This window comes from Vulpes vulpes, chromosome 11, assembly GCF_048418805.1.
Source record: "Vulpes vulpes isolate BD-2025 chromosome 11, VulVul3, whole genome shotgun sequence".
NCBI classification, from domain to species: Eukaryota; Metazoa; Chordata; class Mammalia; order Carnivora; family Canidae; genus Vulpes; species Vulpes vulpes.
The window spans coordinates 77,779,174-77,802,380 of record NC_132790.1 but is presented as its reverse complement, the minus strand read 5'-3'; the positions used below and the strand labels follow the sequence as shown (position 1 = coordinate 77,802,380).

Genomic DNA, 23,207 nt, shown 5'->3' with positions numbered 1-23,207 from the left:
TTCAGATTCTTGTGCTAACAAACTGTCCCGAGGACTCTGTTTTCCCTGCAACCTCTCAAGTCAGGGCTGTGTTCTCTTTACTGACCCTTGTACCATTGGGCTTGGAGATGAGGTTAGTGTCCTCTATGCTTCTCACGCTACTTTCTCCTGTATTCTCTTTCCTCCCTAAAACCCCTGGCATCCGATGATGTGTCATCACATCATTTAATCTTATCCCTTAATGTTATTGTCATCTATTAGTTCCAGGGTCATTTCCCTGTTTCATGAGTGAATATAACTTCTGGTTTTTTCTCCTATCCTCAATACTACTCATTAGTTTTGAGCAATTTCAATATATGCAGATTATCCTTCCAAACATGCTGGCTTCCTAATGACTTGAGCTTCTCTCTTCCAAGACCCTGTCCTCCACCCTCCTAAACCATTTACTCCCATAATAATATCCTCAAGTCTTGTCAACACCAAAAAGTGTAATACCTCTGGTCTCTCATTTTATACTAGTCACCCTGGTCATCCTCCTCAACCATCTTTCCAGCTTCTTCTGTAGTTCTCCATCTTTATTCATCCTTTGCCCTCACCTGGATTTTCAAATCAGGTGATCCTACCATCTCTTCCCTGATGCCCTCTCTTCCCTCTTCACCCAGCTTCAGGTCCATGCCCATTTGTGGGTACATGGCTACCTTCTCATCTGCTTAGATACCATGGGCAGGGAATGGGGAAGGGAGGAGGAAAAAACCTTACGAAACCTCATAAGCAGAGAGCTGAAACCAAGATGGCAATATCTGAATTCCTTAAGATACTAAGTGAGAATAATTACTAACAGGTTTCTAGGTCTTGAAATTTCCACCTTACTACTTAAAAAACATTTAAAACATCTATTTTTTCAATTTGCTGAATGTTCTTCTCTCCCTTCATAAAGCAGACTGACTGAAGCCCCTGACTCACTGAACAGGTGAGACTTACAGGTTGTTTAGATTGTGTGCCCTCGCATTTTAGTGGCTCCTGGGTGAGCTGCTGTGTTGGTTCCCAAACTTACTTATGCCAGCTGTACTTAGATTTAAAATTATATAGGAATACATAAACAATGTGATATGCAAATAATGATCATTTTTATTTTCTATGAAAAGTACATTCAATACTTTCGGAAAGACTGATTTTAAAAAAGCACTAAACAAACCGCTATTTAATTAGCTGTGGGAGAATCAAGGCTAAATCTGAGTAAAAATATAAAAACTCTGCCCTTGGGCAGCCCAGGTAGCTCAGCGGTTTAGCGCCTGCCTTCAGCCCAGGGTGTGATCCTGGAGACCCGGGATCGGGTCCCACATCAGGTTCCCTGCATGGAGCCTGCTTCTCCCTCTGCCTGTCTCTCTGCCTCTCTCTCTCTCTCTCTGTCTCTCATGAATAAATAAAATCTTTAAAAAAAAAAAAACAAAAAAACAAAAAAACTCTGCCCTCACGTTACTTTCCACTTGTTTTTAAGTCTTCGATCCACTACAAAATTATTTATTTATTTGAGAGAGACGACATGAACATGAGTAGGGGAGGAGGCAGAGGGAGAAACAGACTCCCCCACTGAGCAGAGAGCTTGATGCAGGGCTAGATGCCAGGATCATGACCTGACCTGAAGGCAGATACTGAACTGAATGAGCCACCAGGCACCCTTTGCTCTAATTTTAAAGAAACCAAAATGCTGTGCTCGCTTTGGCAGCACATATACTAAAATTGGAATGATACAGAGATTAGCATGGCCCCTGCGCATGGATGACATGCAAATTCGTGAAGTGCTCCCTATTTTTTTGAGAAGGACAATCATCATATGGTTTCACTCATATGAGAAATATAAGAAATAGTGAAAGGGATTATAAGGGAAAGGAGGGAAAATGAGTGAGAAAAATTAGAGAGAGTGACAAAACATGAGAGACTCATAACTCTGAGAAACGAACAAAGGGTAGTGAAGGGGAGGTGGGTGGAAGAGGTGGGGTAACTGGGTGATAGGCATTGAGGAGGGCACTTGATGGGATGAGCATTGGGTGTTCATTAAACAAAATGTTTAAGGTGAATGTACCTTTTTCGATTTCTTGATTAGTTGATTTTTAAATGAATAACACTGTTGCTGTAGATATAAGAGAAATTCTACTATAGTTTACAAAGTAGCCTCATTCATGATCTCATCTACATCTCTCAGTAACTGAGAGACATCCCCATTTTACAGCCAAGGAAACTGATGCCCAAGGAAGATGAGGTGATTTGTCTTTCTTGAGTCACATGACTTAAGAGTGTCCCTTTACTTCCCCAATGCTACAGTAGCCTCGTAATGGCCAGATCTGTTTGGGTTCTCCTCAGTCTAGTAACCATGATAGTAAAAATGGCTGACTTTTAAAGAACACTTACCATGTTCTAGCATTGTGCTCAACACTTTATACATATCTCATCTATTTCATACAATCTAGTATCTCAGTATTCTTTAAGTAATGAAACTGAGGCTCAGGGAGGTAAAGGAATTATTTAAGCAGGGAAGCCAGGTTTTGTCTCTAGGCACTCTGGCGCTGGATGGTTCTTGACCACTGAACCATATCCTCCCTTCACTTTACAGCAGGGCATATCTGCATGTTATTACACACAGAGAGCCGAAATAATTGCAAAATCATCCTTGTTCCAAGGTTGGCCAAGATCTGAAGAGCAGTGATGGCTACCAGATAAATCAGAATTTAGGGTCACTGTTTTATGTAGAAGAATACCTTTCCATACCCAACTACATGTTCTACACTTAGTGAGAATGAGGAGACTCTGAATCCAGACATGAGCCTCAGAAGGGAGGTAAGCAAAAAGATCAGGATGTCCAACCTCTAGGCTCCAAATCACTAACCTGGTAAATATTTTGTAAGACAAGGTGCATCTTATCAGGGTGAACAGCAGAGAGTACAAATATCAACATGACAACATCCACAGATTCTGGGGGCACATGTTCCAGAAGGTCATCTTTGGTTAGATCACACTGGAACACCTTGCATCTTTCTGAGTCATATAAAGGATTTTGCTAGAAGAGAAAAAAAAGTTTTAATGCAACATCCATGCTGACACACATAGAAAAATAAAGCATCAAAAGGAGACCCAAAGGAAAAAAAAAATAAAAGATCCTATTTCCACTTGTGCACTGCTGCACAAAAATTAAAATCACTTTGTTATTGGGTAAAACTGAGTGATACACCATTCGCACACCAAAGCATGTAGTATTCAATATTGCTATGAGGAACAAGATTTTGTTTTAACAAATTATCTTTAACTGAGGAGAGACACAAGCTGTCACATTCAAAACTTAGCATTCTAGAAGCATGTATCTCTAAAGGGATGAAAAGTCAAAATTGACCTGTGCTTCCTTAATCCTTTGATTCACCCACTATAAGCCTAAATCTTCTGAGAAGTCCTTCCAAATCCACTCATGGAGATGTTCCCACAGTTCTTCGGGGCATAGTTTCCCTTGAGGCAGCCTGGCTTTTCTTTTTCTTTCTTTCTTTTTTTTTTTTTTTTACCACAACTTTGTGGATGGTGGTTTAAAAGCATTACAAGAAAAGATAATATATAAAACTATCATAAAAAAAGAGTAAGTATAAGGTGTTACAAGAGCATAATAAAAACCCATTAAATGGGCAGCCCCTGTGGCGCAGCGGTTTAGCGCCGCCTGCAGCCTGGGGTGTGATCCTGGAGGCCCGGGATCGAGTCCCACGTTGGGCTCCCTGCATGGAGCCTGCTTCTTCCTCTGCCTGTGTCTCTGCCTCTCTCTCTCTCTGTCTCTATGAATAAAAATCTTTAAAAAAAAAAAAACCACATTAAATTTTTCTCTTTAGTGTGAATAACGACTTGAATAAACAGATACGAAGGTACTGGATGGGAAGATTTGATATTGAAAAGATAACCAATTTGTATCTATAATTCCACCTTTTTTTTTTTTTTTACAGATTTTATTTATTTATTTATTTATTTATTCGTTCGTTCATTCATTCATTCATTCATTCATTCATTCATTCATTCATTCATTCATTCATGAGAGACACAGATAGAGAGAGGCAGAGACATAGGCAGAGGGAGAAGAAGGCTCCATGCAGGGAGCCCGATGTGGGACTCAATCCTAGGACTCCAGGATCACGCCACGGGCTGAAGGCAGACACTTAACTGCTGAGCCACCCAGACTTCCCTATAATTCCACTTCTAAATCCAATGCACTCTCAACAGAATCCCAATAGATTTCCAGAAACTTGACAAGGCAAATTTAATTCATCTGGAAGCAAATCTTTAGGAATAGCCAATTTTTAAATTGAAGAACAATGAAGGGGGATGTACATGACTGACATCAAAACATTTTACAAAATGTAGTACTAAAGCAATGAGGTCTGAATGGGGACAAATAAATGACTGAGGCAGAACAGACAGACCCACGTATACAGAGGAATTTCGTACTGCATGTGACAAAAAAACAGGTAACAAAGATGACAAGTATATATAAAAAGTAGATAATAAAAGTAACAATTATCAGGGGAAAAAAAGAATTTCTTATTCAATTTACTATGTTTGAACAACTAGTTTTACACTGTTAGAGACTGACTGGTTACCCAGATGAATTAAAGGTCTTCTGGTTTCAGTTCAAAGATGTATAGATGTATAAAAATGTAGCTCCCATCCTATAATAAGGAAAAAGATGGATAGATAGCAAAGTAATGACTTTTTTGTGAACCCATCACAGAACAGAGCCCAAAGAACCACCAGTCATCCTGAAATATAGAGACAGACAATGGCCTTCTGGGAGAGAAAGGACCTAAGCATTTGCTTACTGAGGCAGAAGCCTCCAGACTAGTAAAACTAGAAATTTGATAAAACTGCTGGAGACTGAGTGTGGACGTTACAGTGTGAAGCCCCTGGGGGCTAATGTAACAGGGGCATTCCCACCCATTTGTAGGGGTCTCCTCCAGGAGCACCAGGGGGTTCTCACACAGAGGATGGTGCTCCATCTGATGCAACGTGATACTACTATTAAAAAAACTTCTAGGGGCGCCTGGGTGGCTCAGTTAGTAGAGAGTCTTACTCTTGATTTCGGCTCAGGTCATGATCTTGAGGGATTGTTGGATCAGTCCCAAAACTGGCTCTGTGCTAAGCATAGAGTCTGCTTGTCCCTCTCCTTCCCCATCTGCCTCTGCCCACACCATCCCCTCAACACTTTCTCTCTAAAATAAATAAAATCTTTAAAAACAACAAAGAACTTCTAATGGATGCTAAAACTGTGGAAGGTTGATGGAAAATTAGGTATTTGGCAAAGTATCTCCCACATATTTGTTAATGGCAAAAGGTAAATATTGGTACCCCTTAGTTAGTATCTTTTAGGTAGGAATTAGGAAGTTACTATCTTAACCCAGTGACCAAATCTAAAGCTAGCATGATGTATATACTGAGGTTACCAGATGTTAATGCCTCCTGACAGGATATAATACCAAAGATACACCATCACCTATTATAGTATTTTTTGCCAAAAATATATTTTATGTGATAGGAACTAACTTCTACTTTACAGGAAATACAGGAGATTAAGAAACAAGTTAACAATGATATAAAGAAACAGACCAATTCGGAACGTGGGACTGTATTACAGAAAATGGCTTGCCCTTCAAAAACTCAATGCCAATGGGGAAAAGGTCAAGGGGAAGAGCAGGAATGTTTTAGGTTAAGGAGATTTAAGGTACATTAAGAAGTACAAGATGTAGTCCTTGACTAAATACAGGTATAAAAGATACCTGGGACTACTTGGGTAAATCTGAATCTGTACATTAGTGGATTATAGTTATTTTGTTAGATATAATCAAGTGCATTGCAGTCATACAAAGAAGCCCTTAGGGATCCCTGGGTGGCGCAGCGGTTTGGCGCCTGCCTTTGGCCCAGGGCGCGATCCTGGAGACCCGGGATCAAATCCCACATCGGGCTCCCGGTGCATGGAGCCTGCTTCTCCCTCTGCCTGTGTCTCTGCCTCTCTCTCTCTCTCTGTGACTATCACAAATAAATAAAAATTAAAAAAAAAAAAACAAAAAAACAAAGAAGCCCTTATTTTTTGGAATACGTATGCTGACATACTTAGGAGGGAAGTGTCTTGACATCTGTAATTTAAAATAGTTCAGCAGAGGCACCCGAGTGGCTCAGTCAGGCATCCAACTCTTGATTTCAGCTCAGGTCATGATCTCAGGGCTGTGAGATGGAGCCCCTCATAGTGCTCTGCACTCAGCATAGAGTTTGCTTGAGATGCTCTCTCCCCCTTTCCCTCTGCCTCTCCCCCTTCTTGCATGCACCTGTGCTTTGCTCTATCTGCCCATAAATAAGTAAAATCTTAAAATAGTTCAGCAAAGAAAGGTCTATAAAGCAAATGTGGCAAAATGCTGCCAATCATTAAATCTGGGTTTAAGTATATTAGTGTCATTTTGGTGTAATTCCTTCTACTTTTCTGAGTAAAGCTATGTTTTCTGTATGTACTATATATGCATTAAATAGGAAAAACACATCCATAGTGATCACAGCTGGTTAGCTTCAATGAGAGAACTGGAATTAGGCAAATGAGTAGAGAAGGGAGGTCAGAGAAATCTAAGAAAAAGAGCAACACAACAGAATATATGGATGGAGCACCAACCTTGACATATTCAACTGCTCTTGGAGAAAAATCACAGGCATAAGCAAAGATATTCTGATCTTCCAAAAGTGGGAATAAACAGTTACCAACACCGCAGCCAGCTTCAAGTATAGTCAATTTTTGATCTTCAAACTAAGGAAACAGAACCCAAAGTCATAGCATGCTACATGTGCATCACAGAGAAAGCAAACTACAAGAATACATCTCAGGACAGGAGAAACAAGGTCTCTGACCCAGGGAGCCGACAATAAACCCATGAATTGATAACTTAAAGCTAATACTCCTACCTCATTTGTCATCCAACAGGGGCAGTTTGGTATGGTAAAAACAGTGTCAACGGCTAACAGAACAGGCTCTGGGACTAAACTGCTTGCACTCAAATCTGAATTCCTCCCTTCACCCGTGTTCTATTGCCAGACCACTTACACAGCTGTGTGCTTCACTTTTACCGGACAAGTGGGGATAATCAGGATGCCTACCTCAACAGTGTTACGATAAGGCTTAGGACACATTTAAAGTTCTAGAAAAGGGGCCATGGTAAAGTGTTCATCATCCTTATGAATCTGAATCTCACTGAAGTCATCCAGTATGAAATTAATATTTACGACTTTCAGACTGGCTTTAAGAAATAGAAAATAGGGATGCCTGGGTGGCTCAGTGGTTGAGCATCTGCCTTCAGCTCAGGGTGTGATCCTGGAGTCCCGGGATTGAGTCCTGCATCGGGCTCCTTGCATGGAACTTGCTTCTCCTCCCTCTGCCTATTTCTGTATTTCCATGAGTAAATAAATAAAATCTTAAAAAAAAAATCGAAAATGACTCCTAAAGCTCTCTTTCCTACAGATTATATAACCCAGTAAATGCTAAACTGTGTTTGAGACCAAACAGTGTGTTTCCAGGGAACAAAGCATTTTGACAGGCTTCATAAATTCTCTACCCCAACTGGAATGCAAGAAACACTCCTCTTCACATTTTAAATGAAAAACAACTCAAATAAGGTGCAATATTAGTTTACCTCTCTACATGATCTGAGATCCTCAAACTCTCGGGTGGTCCAGTGTCTATCTTTGAAGAAGTTAGTACTATTTCTTTTGTAAAAAAGGTCCCAGTTCTTCTGAGCCTCTTTTTCCAGTTTCTGCTGCTTAAAATCGGACACCAAAGCTTGATCTCTTTTCAATTTCTCCTCTTCTTCAGAACTGAGAATCCTTGCCTGCAGCCCTTTTCTTTGCAAAGAAGCCATCTCCTCAACTGACAGGCGTTACTGTTAACAGTGCTGAGGACTCTCCATCCCTGAGGAACCCGAGGACTCCAAGCTGAGATTGCAGACATACAGAGGCAGCGTTTTTTTCAGATACAGTTTCTCAAGATTGGATTAATCCTGATTGGATTTCTCAGGCAGCATTGAGCCCTTTTGCAGGAGAAAGGAGATTCCGTTAGTGGCTTTAGAACAGTTTTTTTTAAGACGCTGGGTGGGTGGTTCTAGAACATTTCTTTCACCAAACAGTTCAGACGCTGACTCGACACAACCTGGCCCACTACACGAGAGGTCGGTCACAAAGACCAAGACGCAGTCCCTACCTTCAGACAGACGGCTGACATTCAGTGGCCAGGACTCTCACGCACCGAACCACAAGTCAACTATTATAAACCGGTTTGCGTTTTAAAAAGGGACAGGCCCAAGTACTGACTGAGAAACCTTAGGGAGAAGACGCTCGTCGGTTTTCGGTGCCCGCGACGAGGGGCGACTTAAAACGACCATGAGAGCTTCCCGAGGTGGCGACAGGCGGTCAAGTGGGGTCACCGTCGCTCAAGGATCGGAGACTCGCTTTGGGGGAGGGGGGAAATTTGGAGCCAAGCCCGGCGGCCTGAGTCTCTGATCGCACTCCCAGGAAGCTGTCTCACGAACCAGTGGGGGCGTCGCTTTCCAGGGGCTGGGGCTCCGGCTCCTCCATTAACGCGTGAGGGAGAAGAGGCCAATGACGCGCGGGGCCGGAGCCGTCGGGCGGAGGGCGCTCGGGGGAAACCAGGCCGCCGCGGCCGCCAGGGCCTGCGGAGAGCCGGCCACACTGGCTACCAGGCCCGTGTTCACCTAGTTCGCCGCGCTCTCGGGCTCACCGTCGTCGGTTCCTACATTCGCCTGGACGGGGAGGGCCGGACGCCCTCAGCCCTCGGCCCGGCTTGGGAGGCCGCCACGCGCGGACAAACCCGCCTCAGGCACCTCACCCGGCGGAACCCTCAGCCATGGCGCCGCCCCCGCCACTTCCGCCTCGGACGCAGAGGTCCCGCCCCGCCGCCGGAAGTCGCGCGGCCCTGCTTCCGCGCAGGCCTCCCCCGCCCGGCCCGCCCCGCCGCCGAGGAGAGGACCTGTTTCCGGCCCCGGGTGGGCGCCGGCTGGGCTCGCCGCGCGCCGCGGAGCGCGGCCCAGGGAGCGTCGTTCCCCCGGACGCTGGCGCCGGAAGCTCGGGCCGCGGCTGCGCGGGGACAGCGCCGGTGCGGGCGCGGGGCTCGGCGAGGGCCATGAACGGGACCGCGAACCCGCTGCTGGACCGCGAGGAGCACTGCCTGCGGCTCGGGGAGAGCTTCGAGAAGCGGCCGCGGGCCTCTTTCCACACCATTCGCTGTAAGCCGGCGCTCCCCTGCGTCCCTTTCGGCCGCTGCCCCGCCTTTGCCAGCCCGACCCCTCCCTCGGCCCCCGGCCCCCGACCCCGGCCCCCCGAGGCCCTGGAAGCCCCAGCCTGCGTCAGCTCCCTTCTCTTCCCCTAGATCCTCCGGGACCTCAGTGCCCCCGCCGCCCACCCCCTCCTTTTCCCCGGCCCGCTTCCAAACCCAACCCTTCGTCACCCCCAACTGTATTCTTGTGCCTTGTGATCCCAGATACTTCTTCCGAAGGTGGTCGGCCCCCGTGCTTTTTCGTCCGCCCACTCGGCCCTTCCTTGTGCGAAACTTACCCCCCCTCTTTATTACGGAAAGACCGTGACCTCACGTCGGCCTCCAGGTCGCCTGTGGTCCATCCCCCTTTCCCAGGGCCCTTCCCGTCTGCTCGAGGGCCTCATCGCCTCCCTCCCCTTCCATCCCCTTCTTCCCTGTCCGCCTCAGCAGCCTTCTTGCCTCGTTCGTCTTTGTTCGGGCCGCCCCGAGCCTGCGCTCCATCTCCTGGGCAGCCCGAGAACCCGCGTCCCCCGTGCGTTCCGTCAGCGTCTTCCCCCCCCTCTGGCTTTGCGTGCCTCGTCGGACCCTGCCGTCTTTTGAGGTCACCCATCCTACCCACACTTAAACTCCGTACCAAGCCCCATGTGGTATTATGTGGGCGACGAATAAAATTAGAATTGGTGAGCCTGGAGTAAGTTAAAGCTTGGTGAGCTATGTTTGGAAGCAGAGGAGGAGGCCTAAAGACCAGCCAAGTAGTCATTATGCTGGACCTTCCTTTTCTGTGTGATTACAGACTCTGTGGAGGGAGGGCACGTCCACTCCAGGCCCTGGGTGAAGTTTTGGCTGTTAGGAATGGGCTGATTTGAGCATCCCTCTGTGATTCACAAGCTCCTGGTTTCCCGTCTCCGTAGTGCTCGTGCTGGTTAAGACTTGTTTTCGTCTAAGGAGCTAATAAAAGTGACTCAACACATTGGAAGAGGGCGTGTTGGGATAACGAAGTTCCATCTTTCCGTGGTCACTTGCCTTCCCATTACCGTGTCTCCTGCTGACAGCACATCGGCTTTCTCAGAGGGTAGATGTGGGGAATGTGACAGGAGCATCATTTCCTGAACAGTTTCCTAAGTTGATGGTTTAATAGGGTGAAGGGCAGTGTGGAATTTGAGAGGCTTCACACAAGCACCTGGCCTGCAGCTTGAGACCAGTGTATGTCAAAATGGAGTAAAATGACTATTCATGTTGTACTTTGGCAGCAGTTGAGAGATATGGGCAGGATTAACCTTTGGAGGTGCAGTTCAGCCATCTGCTCTGTACTTCTACAAGAGTATTTTTATTTTTGTTAAAGCTATAGAAGTTGAGTGTGGCAAATTCTGATTTTGAGCTTCTTTGCAAAATGAAATCAGTTTATATGGTACTGTGGCCTTCCATGTTTCATACTGGGCTTAACAATCACAGAATCTTTCGAAAATGCTGTGTTTGCTTTTGATCCTGTATGCAACAACCCTAATAAAACACCTTATGGATAATGAGGCGTTAATGCTCATCTGTCACTTGGGAGATGGGAGTATCTTTGCTTAATAAAATGGTAAATGAATTCTAGCTTTTTTTCTTCAAAATGATCCAGTGGGGATGGGAGGAAAATATGTGGGAGGTGTAGATGAAACAAGATTGTACCTGAATTGGTAATTATTGAAGCTGGGTGACAGGACACAGAGGCTCATATTGTACTATTCTTTGCTTTTGTATATGTGGAATTTTCCACAATGAAGTAGGTTTTTTTTTTTAATTCTAAATTTGTATTTTGCATTTATCTGGAGTAACAAAAAAATTTAATGTTTAAATAAGAATGCCCAGGAGGCTTAGTATAAGTAACTTGGTGGATAAATGCTCTTTTGCTTTTCCCTTTAGATGACTTTAAGCCAGCATCTATAGATACTTCATGCGAAGGAGAGCTTCAGGTTGGCAAAGGAGATGAAGTCACAATTACACTGCCACATATCCCTGTAAGTTTATGCACTGTGGAATCACAGTGAATCCTCACATTCTATTTATTGCGATTTGAATTTCCTACTATTTACAAACTTTAGATTTCTAAAGTTCCAACATAAGGAAAAAAGGAATTTTGGGGGTGGGGTAGGGTGGAATTCATGCTTCCCAAGTGCTTGAGTAAAAATGATTCTTTGCCATTTTCCCCAATCTCCCTTTTCCCCCCATTTGCTACAAAGTAGACCAGGTTCCTATCTGGATACATAGCCCCTCTTTTAGATTGGCATAGCTTTTTTTCCCCGTTCTGAAGAGAAAAGCCCTAGATGCTATGTTGGTTTATAGCAACAACAGTTTAGGAGTGTGGCACAGGCAAGCCAGGAGTTAAGGCAGGCAGGAGCAGGATTGATAATCTTTCATATATCTGGCAAAAGGCAAAGTGCAGGCTGAAAGTTTTAAGCAAGAACCGGAAAATCAGAGCATTCAGCTAATGTAGGGGTGAGGAACTCAGTTAAAAGCTAAATTGAGAACTCTTCTTGCAGAGAGATTTTTTTTTTGAAGCTTTGCTCAAGGCAGCACTGTAATCACAAACCCTGAAGTATCAGATACTCTTAATGAATGTGTGTCGTTGCATGTCACAGCATAAGGTCTTGGTAACCAGTGATAGAATGAAAAGGCTCTGGATAAGAAGCTTTGCGCTGAGGAACAATTACTTGTCTGCCAGCTCCAACTGCTATTTCATTATTTGTTGCCTTTGGCAGGTTACATCATCTCCCTTCGGATCTTCATTTGCCAAATGGAAAATAAAGGGGTTAGATAAATGGTCTCTAAGGTCCCTTCCAACTCTTAAGTTTTTACCCTATGAATTGGGAGTTAAAGAGCCAAGCAGTTTTTTATTCTATACAAGGGATTAAATCCCATATTTGTCATGTATTATACGTCAAATATTAATCGAGCACCTACTATGTGGTGGTCCATTACTAAGCACTGAGAATACAATCTTAACACAAGCACATTTCTTGGCCCTGGGGAGCTTATAGCCTGGAACTAAAGAAATCTAAAAAACCATTTATTTTACAAAATCAGGGAAAGCTTCTCTAAGGAAGTGACCTTTGAGCAGATTTGAAGATTAAGTAACTGAACGAGAAGGGACAGGATATTGTGGGCAGAAGCCTTGTTAAAGGTGTGCAAAAAAGAGCTTGAGGACCTGAGAGGCCAGCCACCTTTTGTTCTGAATTCCACAGAGCCGAGGGCTGAGTGGTCTAGGGTGAGGCAGAAGGGCCAGGTGTGTGGTTTAAAGATTTTATTGTTTGGTCTCAGAGGAACAGGGTAGCAGTTGAAGGGCTTAGGCAGTTGAGTGGCATGGTGTACTTACTCTGAGCCAAGCTGAATAACCAGCTGCCCTTAGAGAATGCTGTGTTGGTTACTTGGCCTGAGGGGAAGCACCGGACTCTGAAATTACAAAGAAATACTTACTAGTTTCACTTCTCATAGTGAAAGTTCTACTCAGTGTAATAGCAAGTAATGTTTAATCTATTTTTATCAGTTCACATCTTGCCATTAATTGTAACACAGCTTAAATCCTTAGAAAAATGTACAGTAATTTTGCAAATTTATATTACCTTTCTTGATTATTGAGAAGCAGTTGCACAGTTACAGATTCTTGCTGTATTACTATTTCCCCGTTCTTTTTGCCTAGGAAGCCAAAGGAATCAGTTTATTCTATTTGGGTAACTCTGATAAAAGATTTTGTGAGATAGTCATTTGTAAATTCAGTTTTGATATTCACAACTGATGTGTTTAGTTTGATCATCATCTACTTTCGTGGCATTTAGGGATCCACACCACCAATGACTGTGTTCAAGGGGAACAAACGGCCCTATCAGAAAGACTGTGTGCTTATTATTAATCATGACACTGGTGAATATGTGCTGGAAAAACTCAGTAGCAGCATTCAGGTCAAGAAAACAAGGTATGTAAATAACCAGATACAGATTGATGTGGGTTTTTTATATCTTTGCATTATCTGTTTATTTTATAAAGATGTGAGCATCTGGGTGCTCAGTGTCCTATTGATAATCTCAACAGCTCTATGTCTGTCTTCTTGACAAATCAGTAAAGTATCGCTTCCTCAAATGCAATAAAAAGAAATAATGCTTTTAAGACCTGAAACATGTAAACCACTGGGGAAAGGATGTACTTTGCAATTATATCTGTTTTGTTAATCTCATGATTGTTGATATAGTACCACCGAAAGGGATAAGATTTAAACTGATAGACTTGTAATTATGAAAGAATCATTGAGTGATATATATTCTTTATTAGATTGAAAATAACTCATTTTTCACAAGATGTGTTTGAGCTATTTATACCAAAATAAAGTTTGCCTATTTTTTTGAATAGTGAGCTCTTTTAATATTTAATTCAACAGGCATTACATGTCTAATACAAAGCCAATTCAATTTTAAAGTCAAAATTTATTTCATTAATAGAAGCAACCCAGTGGTTCTCTTTTTCACATTGAGATATAGCGATTACTGTAATACAGTTGTGAAATCTTAAAGAGAGTTACAGTCTGATTGATGTTTTTCTGTTTATGCTTTCTCAAGCCATTTTTCTTTACTCATTCCACAAAAAATAGAAAGTTACTGTTTATTTATGGGTTATGAGGTGCTGAACACGATCCTAAATGCTTTCATGCATTATCCTACCTAACTTTACTAAGAACTTTTAGAAGGGTGCTGTTTTATCCTTTAAGACAAGCACACAGATGCAGAGATTGATTATTAGCTTGTGACTTATTGGAGTCTGGCACCAGAGCTGAGCCCTATGCTGGCTTTCAAGCTCCTGCTCCTCTCCCACCTGGGATGTATTTGTATTAATTACCTCCCTCCCCAAACTAGTGACACTGTTATTCCCCCAACAGCTGATGGTCAAGGGTGTATCTCTCACTACTCAGTGTCATCTGTGGATTAGCAGCATTTTATCACTTGGATGCTTTTTTGAAGTGCAGAATTTCAGGACCTGCTGAGACAGAATCTCCATTTTAAATGCATTCCCCAGGTGATTTGTGTGCTCACCAATATTAGAAAGCCCAAAGTTTGCTGGGCTAGTCCATATACAAAAGAAATTGTTAACGAATAGAATTTTCTCAGTTTGGGGTGGAATGCTTTGCTTGTCTGCCTGTAAGAGCTGGCACGTGACAAGATGAGCAAGCAGTAATTCATGCAAAAATCTGCAAACTAGCCAGTATTTTGAGAGCTGGTTTTACTTAGTAACTCATACACTTGTGAATACAACTTTATATTGTACACAAGTCAAATAAATAATCATATTGTCTACTGGTAAAAATGGGTTTTCATAATCCCATTGTGTCTTCCATACTGGTTTTATCTGCTTGCTATAAAATGTGAGCTCCTTGAGGACAGCAAGTGTGTGTGTTTTATTCATCTATCTCTGGTGCAGGATGTGGTACTGGAATGCAATAGGCAGCTGTTGCATGAGTAGCTCCTGTGATAAACTTACCAACATCAATATTTTGAAGTAGTCTGTAAAGAGCACAGGGTTGTGCAGAGACCTGCAGGTACTTGGTCCCCTGAACAGAGTTGAGTACTATTTTTGTCCCTCCAATTTAATGTCCTTATCTCATTTCAGAGCCGAGGGGAGCAGTAAAATCCAAGCCCGAATGGAGCAGCAACCCACTCGTCCCCCACAGCCATCACAGCCACCACCACCTCCACCACCTATGCCATTCAGAGCTCCAACAAAGCCTCCAGTTGGACCCAAAACTTCCCCCTTGAAAGATAACCCCTCACCTGAACCCCAGCTGGATGACATCAAAAGAGGTAGACAGCATTTTCTAGAACCATGATAGCAACTTGGTGTGGGGTGTTGGTGTTTTTGTGGCAATCACAAGGCTCTTCTATTGACATGATGGCACAGGCATTTTCTGCCAATGAAAAAAATTTCTGCAGAGTTCACCATTCCAGAGGTGATGAGGGTGGGTCAGGGCTGTTGCCACTTAACTCGTTTGACAAGGCTGGGTCTTGGAATAGTAACTGGAGTTGTGGCTATCTTTGCAGCTTTCTACTTAGAGGCCCAGGATATAAACAAGCATGACTGCCATTCAAAGGTCTGTACGACACACCTTTAAGGCTTTGGGAGAAGAGAATTCCAAGGTGTTGGGGTGAAAACCAGATGTGTCAGTGTTAGTATGGTATCTAGGTCAGAAGAACATCTAAAATACCAGGACCCCAATACTTTGTACTAACACAAAGTATGTAAACATGAAAGTGCTATGGGGACCTTGAAATGAGAATGTATGTATTATATGTTTTTAAGGAGTTAACGCCTAGAAAGACCTAGAGGTCTGGTCAGGTTCTCTCCAAGGCCAAGATTACCTTGGCTTTCTTCCCATATAGTGAGTGGGTAGTTTTAGTTGTCCAGACTCTTAGGAAGTTATGAGGCTAAGTGTTGTATTTCAGATTTGTAAGGTTTTATGAAACAAAAGTAAATCTGTAACAGTCGCAGACAGGGAAAGATAAAGAGTTGTCCTTAAGTTTGCCTTTTCTACCTTATAGAAGTGCTCTCTTTTAGTAAACAGAATTAGTCTGCCCGGTGCACATTTGTAAAACCTCCTGTTTTTATTTCTTGGTTTTGTTTTCCTCATGGATATTAGAATGCTATTTATTAAAGTTTTCACTTTAGTTGATCAGGAATTGGACTGTGAGTGGTGAGTTATTGCCAGTTATGCCTAAAGGAACCATTCTTGTTTAAAACCACATAGCATATTCGGACAGGAAAATCTGGCATCTTAATGTATCCTATGATGTGTCCTTAACGTACTCTCAGTGATATTGAAAAGGTAAAACATGTTTTTCCTTCCCTGCTGTACATGTGTAGAAGAGGTAGTACCTGACAGGAGTGTGTCAGTGAGATATAGAAAGAGGGCAGAGGAGGAATGTCGTTTCCCCATTTTCCTTCAGTTACCATGGTTCCCCTTGCAGTTTTTTTGTGGGATCGGATAGCCAGAAAGGACCTCAGAGGCTGTCTGCTCTGGCTCGCATTTTTTTTAATATCTTGGAAAATTCATGAACTCCCACTGGGGTCTCCCTGCTGGTGAGAGGTAGAGCCGAAACAATCATCAAGATCTTCCAGTGCCTAGTCAAATATTTTTCAACCCCTTAGCATAATATTTCTCTTATTTGGTGTTTTAATTTCATAATTCACAATATTTTTTTGTTTTTTGTCTTAGTAGATAAGGCAAATAGACTTTATCCATTTCTTACACAGAACAGTCTCTATCTCATACTGTTTTCTTTTTGGTTATTTGGGGTGAAGTTAATGTTTCCATTGTCTCTCTGGAGACAGTTTTACTTTGTTGGTTTTGGTTTTAGTCATTCTTTTTGTATGTCTTTAAGGAATTAAGGAAGGAGGAGTGTAAGTTACTCTTCCTTGCTATTGGTCCTGCCACTTCACTGTTTATAGAAGGTTCAGCATGCGGCCTTGAGAGGGGTTGCTGCACTAACTCCTGCTATGTCATTTTATTCCAGAGCTGAGGGCCGAAGTTGACATTATTGAACAGATGAGCAGCAGTAGTGGGAGCAGTTCCTCAGACTCCGAGAGCTCATCAGGAAGCGATGACGACAGCTCGAGCAGCGGGGGTGAGGACAATGGCCCAGCGTCCCCTCCGCCGCCCGCACACCAGCAGCCCTACAACAGCAGGCCAGCCGTAGCCAACGGAACCAGCCGGCCGCAAGGAAGCAACCAGCTCATGAACACACTCAGTAAGTATCCTCTCCCTTTCTTGGCTCAGAGAGAGGTGGCATGTCCGGCCAAAGATGTGGCTTCTGTTTATCTCACACTAGAACCTATGCACCAAAAGATATTTAAGGCATAAAAAAGCATCTTGACAAAGAAAATTTGAGCAGAAAGGAGTAAGTTACCAAAGGGTAATAAAAAGGGGCATACAAAACTAAAAAGTCTGTTCTTTCTTCTTTTTTTTCCACTGGCACAAATGAGGTTTTTTTGAATTCTGGAAAATGCTGAAACATGAACAGCCTGGCTCCTTATTTTTGCATTTACCAGGCTTTTAGGGCACTGCCTACCACCATACTGAACGCTGCCTCCAGGTCTTTTTACAGCCCCAAGAGCCCTATTCTCCAGACTATGGGATCCTATAGCCCACAGACTTGGGAGCTTGAGCCATTAGGATATATTTGGAAACCAACCAGCCTTTGACAAGAGGGAGAGGAAGGGGTGTTGCCATGGCTGGGTGGCTCTCCATGCAATTGATACTAAAGTAAAGCAGAGCAAAATAAGAACAAAGACAAATTTCTATGTAATAGAGGTTGCAAGAGTTCTAGTTCCTACACCCTTCCCTCCAAATCCTTGTTAATGCTCTCACTTGGTATGACTGCCTTTGAGGAGGTTGGAAGGTCTGGAAGCAATGGGGGGAAGCTAATTTAGTTAACTCTACCACTGTGGTCCAGGCAAAACTAATTCTTAACCTCAGTACTATAGACACTGTGGGCCAGATAAATCTTTGTTGTGGGGGCAGTCATATGTACCGCAGGATGGATCTATCCACTAGGTGCCCTTCTTCCTCCCTTTTCCCCCTGTTGTGTCAACACAGAATATCTTAGCGCATGGCCACATATCCTCTGGGGCACAAAATCACCCCTACTGGAGAAACACTACTCAAGGTCCCACTTTTCCACTTGAGTGAGTTCAACACTGTTAGGGTATCCGTTAAGGATATTGTCTGCTATCCCATTCTGTGGGCCTATATTCTGGGGATCAGGATCAGGGTCTGCTTTGGTGCTCTTCTCAGTTGGCTAGAGATCGGAAATTTCACATTGGGAGTTTGGTGTTCACAGTGGAAAAGTACCAGATAGCTACTGTGGCTTTAGGTCAGTTTTTAATTTTGCCCAGTTAATGCTAAATTATTCTTTCCTCCTAGAAAAAAAAAAAGAGCAAAAAACTGGCACTGTGGATGTTACCTGCTTACCAGTGTCTTAAAATCCTTTTAACTCCTCACGGCTCCAAGTCATCCTGTTCTGTAGCAAGACCTTAACTTTGCATGTCTCATATACAGTAAAGCACTAGAGTTATTTAAACCAGGGCTGTCAACTGGAACCAACTTAGAAACCCTAAAATCACAGTAAATAGTGCAAATTTGCTAACCTTTGTATATAAACATATAAAGTAATCATAATATTGTTTTCCTGAGTAGTAACCTAGAGTATATTTTCTCTCTTCCAAAATAAATGGATTGGGGATGCCTAGGTGGCTCAGCGGTTGAGTGCCTGCCTTCGGCCCAGGGTGTGATCCTGGAGTTCCAGGATGGAGTCCCACATTGGGCTCCCTACATGGAGCCTGTTTCTCCTTCTGCCTATGTGTCTGCATATCTCTGTCTCTCTCTCTCTTTGTGTCTCTCATGAATAAATAAATAAAATCTTAAAATAATAATAAAAACTACCACATGTTAACAAAAGTAACATTTTTATGAAAATTTTCCAATCAAAAAAATTTTTTTTAGATTTTTTTTTTTTTTTTTAAGATTTATTTATTTATGAGAGAGAGAGAGGGCAGAGACACAGGCAGAGGGAGAAGCAGGCTCCATGCAGGGAGCCCAACGTGGGACTCAATCCTGGGTCTCCAGGATCACGCCCTGGGCTGAAGGTGGCACTAAACTGCTGAGCCACCCAGGCTGCCCCCAATCAAAATATTTAGTAAGAAGAATAACATTGCTTTAAAATTTTATGAATCTCTTTAATGTCTGGGTTAGTAGAAAGCTGGATTCTACACCTGCTTCTGCATTGTTATGAGGAAAATCTGGTGTCACACAGGCATGTAGTAAAAGGGAAGTACCTTCCTGTAGGGGCCTTGGACCCCAGGGTCCTGAGAACAAACTCTGAGAAGAGCTGGCCTAGGGATCAGCAGTCTAGTCCTATGGTAGTTCATTCTTGCAATCCAAGTGGTATCAGCTGGGGTCCTGTTACTCTTATCATCTGGTACTGAAATGTTGAGTATTTCTTTTCTTCACTCCTAAGACCTAAATTCTGCACACTAAAAAAATGAGGCTTCATAAAAGCTCATTAGTTGAATTGAGGTTTAAAGTAACATGAGTATATTGTACAGAGGGGATCCTGGATTAGCATGTTCCTGGTATCAACAGTATTCAGCTTCCTTAACAGGAGGCCTAACTGTGCTATTTTAGCATTTATAAAGCAACTTAATATGAACAATTGTAGATCATGAATCAGTTATTTATAAATGCCTTCTTGCTATTCATTAACACATTTAAAAACTGTCTGGCCTGCTCCTCACCTGTTTCTACCCCAGGAAGCAGCATTGCCATGCTTTGCAGATACCAGGAATAGCATTTCTTTAAAAACATTGACTACATCAGTTTTGTCACTGAACGAAATCGATTTTCCTCCCTAATTAAGTAGAATTGGCTTGGTTTTACTGTAGTGTGATAACCAAGGCAGTCATACAAAGACTTGTGGGGAAGTCGTTTTTAACTTGTGCACTTCTGGTGTGATTCTGTTTTCTTTTTATAGGAAATGACTTGCAGTTGAGTGAGTCTGGCAGTGACAGTGATGACTAGAGTTGGATCTTTCGAAATCAGCTCCTCGTGCACAGATGTGCTGCTGGATCAGGCTGCACTCGCATGGAGCCAGCCCCCTTGCTGAGAGGGACGCGCTATGGATCAGTGACTGTAGTAGGAGTTTGAGGCTCTGGAGGTCTCAGATATTCAAGTCTTTAACTTAGTGGTGATGGGTGATTTTCTCGTGTAATTTTCAAACAATCTCATGTTGCAAAGTAGAACTATGGAAGAACTAACAGAATTATATTTCTATTTGGTTAACACTATTCCTGAAAAACAGACCAATGTACCCTGGTCTAGGTTACTCAAAGGCCGTTATCTTTAGCAGACCAGTGATTCAATTTTAAACCTCAGCAGCCACAGTTTGCCCCAGTGGTTTGCACCAGTGAAATGAAACCTGGTCTTTGAGGGGTAGGAGAGAGAGGGAAACCTCAAACTGCAGCACAGAAGTATGTTAAAACCACTTTAAACTGTTGAGACAAAGTGGTAAGGAAGTTTTGTCTGACCCAGTCTGATAAGCCTGTGTAGAAATGGACTTCAGGAGGGAGTCCTAGAGTGTCCTCCTGAGGGTACACTAGAGCTCTGCTAGCTCAAGCCCCTCATTTACAAATAAGGAAAAAGAAGCCCACAGCTGGCTTATGGTCGGTCTCCTACCCCCAGTCCAAGCTTTTCCTGCTGCTCCCTCCTTTGAATCTCAGTGGTTGGAACCAGAGATTCTCATGCAAGACATTGATAGTTGTACATCAGAGCTTTTATTCGATTCCAAAAGACAAAAGTGTTGGGTACTTATGGCTCAAATTCTGATCCAAAAAGTCCCTAAGTACATGAGTCTGGGCGAGCAGATTAAACCAGCAGCCACTGTGTTAACACCTGAGATTCAGTCAGATTGGGGCTTTTAGTTCCATGTAGATCCATGCTACATGTGCTTCACTCACATTTTAGTAGGGGGAGGTAGGAGTGGAAGAGCGGTATAGTGAAGGAATCTTTCTGAACAAAAGAATCAGTAGCAGGTTTTCAAAAACCCGAATCCAGATAGGAAGCAGTTCTGCAATATGAAATGAGCACATTCTTGGAGAAGGCATTTCTGTTCATGCTTTTGTACCACTGTTTGTGCCTGACTCCCAGAACGATTTGTATTTTTGATATACAACTAGAAGAAAGTCACAAGATTGCCTTTTTGCAGTGTGCATTTTCCAAATGAATGTTACAGGAAACTAGTCACTAGTAAATGTTCCATATTGAGTAAATGTGTGACAAATTGTCCCGTGATTAGTATGGAGTAGCCCATTTCTGTAATTTTAATGAATACAATTTGAATGTCCTGAGAAATTGCCATTTACTTTGGTTCAGTGGGTATCAAGAACATTAAAAATGATTTTCCATCTTTGGGTTCCTGCACCCAAAGATGGCCTCTGCTTCCCCAGCTAGCAGATGGAAGCCACCTGGACCTGGAAAGGAATTAGAGGATTCATGGTGGGGCTTTGGTGAGAGTTGCACCTTACAGAATCACTGGTTTGATGCACACAGTGGCTCCAGTGAACTGGAGATGCAGGCCCAGCACCATTATCCAGTGGCACACTCACTCCCCCCACCAAGTATAGGTAATAGGGACACACTAGAACTCTGTGGTGGGTTCTCAGCCCATCCTGAGGTTTCCGTGGACTTAATGGTAGGTAGGAATTTATAATGAATTGGTAATTGTTTTATAATTCCTTGGTAATGACAGCTCAGGGAAGGTGAAGGTCTTGATTGGGAGACTTGACTTGTTACTGGATGTGGGAATAGTTTCACTGATCTTAACTTGCTCAAGCTGGGGCAGGTTCCAGGAACTTGAACTAAAAAAAAAAATCTATTTAAGCCTCTCTGTCTTTTTTTTTTTTTTTTTTTTTTTCTCCTAAAGTCTTGATTTATACAGATAGAGCTGTGGTTTTTGGCATGTCGGGTCAAGATGTTTGTTTCTATAGGAAATGCTTGCATGTGGCACTGGGTTTGGTGAGTTGAGATCTGTGGGCTTCAGGCCTTTCTTCTGTCACCCATCCCATCTGACACTGCACGGTTGTCCTCTAGCCCGCTTCCAGTTAGTTCTCTGCACAAAGCCTTCGGTGGTTCCCTCTCCCCACCCTCCACCTTTACCCACCAGAACAAGGAGTCTTTTCAGAAATCAAGAATTTGGCCTCATAGATTACTTCTCATGAGTAAGCTTGTACCAGCCTCCTTGGACTTGTTCTTTGTGCCTCTGTGCCTTCTCAGTCTCTCCCTCCCTTCTTCCCCGTCAGGCTTCAGGCCCGACGCTCTATAGGTGCCATCTTCGTGGACTCTGTCTGTTTCAGCCCACTGGAGTGCTTTGTGTACGTACTGACCTTCCTCTTGCTTGAGCTCTGGTTGCTGTGAACTCCTTAAGAGCAGGGACTTGTCTGTCATTCTCATCGCTACTCCCTGGGGTGTCCACAGGAGTAGACATTCAGATGCTTATAGCCTGGTGGGGAGGAGGCAGAGAAAACCAACCAGTGGAGTACAGAGGGTAGACATGGAGAAAACATTCCAAGCATTTGGAGACAGCTGAAATGATCCGTGCTGATTTTCATGCTTTTGAAGTCTCTAACTGAATTGTTAAAATTGCCTTTTCTTCGTCCTCTATGACTACCATCCCGTGAGTCATTAGGTAAGGTATAAAGACTTAAATCCAAGGTACCCAAGAAGCCATGGCAAGCCACAATAAAGATGTGATTTGGGGAAACTTAATACAAACTAGAGATTTGTGATGATGCCACTCATTAACTATTTTATTTCTATACCAGAATCATTTTTCTGTGTGTGGTATTAATATGTATGTGCTTCAGTGGTGGGAAAACTTGAAAATTCCAAAATCTTTGCTATCCTAATTGAGAGGCTGATTAAGTAGGTGTGTGTGTGTGTGTGTGTGTGTGTGTGTGATGTATTTATTACATTATTTTGAAAGATAATAGTCTGTTATGTGGATGTATATTAGGTACAGCCAAATTGGATGTTTCCATTTGGCAAGGAAGGTAGGATTTCTGAAACTCAGGCCTTAACCGGTAGGTTGGAAGACAAGACCAATTGAAGCGTTATGAAATGTGTGTTTTTGTCGCTTCTGTCCTATCTGTCTTGGGTTTATTGTCTTATTCTTTAATGACTTTTAAACTCTTGTGCCTAAAAGTTTATTTTGCATAATTATGAAGTAGATGTGCATGTTTACATTTATGTAAAATATTTGCTGTGTAAAGTTTTTTTGGTTTATTCTCTTAAAGATCACTATATTTAAGTAAAAAAAAAAAGGTCAGCAATACA

General features: G+C 42.9%; 2 protein-coding genes and 1 non-coding gene across 8 annotated transcripts in view; 2 read left to right on the top strand and 1 right to left on the bottom strand.

The window, feature by feature from the left end:
• Positions 1–9,838, bottom strand: part of METTL6 (methyltransferase 6, tRNA N3-cytidine) — a 15,404-nt gene extending 5,566 nt beyond the window's left edge. Inside the window, exons 1-4 of one of the 6 annotated variants that reach the window (XM_072726824.1) lie at positions 9,604–9,838; positions 7,671–8,063; positions 6,659–6,790; positions 2,864–3,034 (exon numbers count right to left, since the gene is read on the bottom strand). In XM_072726824.1, the coding sequence (XP_072582925.1) occupies positions 2,864–3,034; positions 6,659–6,790; positions 7,671–7,895 (528 nt within the window). In that variant the 5' untranslated portion in view covers positions 7,896–8,063; positions 9,604–9,838. Of the gene's footprint in view, positions 1–2,863; positions 3,035–6,658; positions 6,791–7,670; positions 8,945–9,603 lie in introns of those variants that run through there. The other 5 variants (XM_026015512.2, XM_026015511.2, XM_026015514.2 and 2 more) reach the window with 5 other exon arrangements.
• LOC112932580 (U6 spliceosomal RNA) lies at positions 1,690–1,793 on the top strand. Its single transcript, XR_003237497.1, has one exon. It is a non-coding gene; the product is annotated as a U6 spliceosomal RNA (small nuclear RNA).
• On the top strand, positions 9,001–23,207 carry EAF1 (ELL associated factor 1). Its single transcript, XM_026015547.2, has 6 exons — positions 9,001–9,275; positions 11,210–11,304; positions 13,120–13,256; positions 14,939–15,129; positions 16,837–17,070; positions 19,852–23,207. The coding sequence occupies exons 1-6, from the start codon at positions 9,173–9,175 to the stop codon at positions 19,896–19,898; spliced, it is 807 nt and encodes a 268-aa protein (XP_025871332.1). The 5' UTR covers positions 9,001–9,172; the 3' UTR covers positions 19,899–23,207.

Bases quoted from the DNA above. Each gene is read 5' to 3' on its own strand.
- EAF1 (XM_026015547.2), top strand. From the start codon at position 9,173: ATGAACGGGACCGCGAACCCGCTGCTGGACCGCGAGGAGCACTGCCTG. The intron at 15,130-16,836 runs GTAGACAGCATT...ATTTTATTCCAG, and splicing joins GCTGGATGACATCAAAAGAG to AGCTGAGGGCCGAAGTTGAC. The intron at 17,071-19,851 runs GTAAGTATCCTC...TTCTTTTTATAG, and splicing joins CCAGCTCATGAACACACTCA to GAAATGACTTGCAGTTGAGT.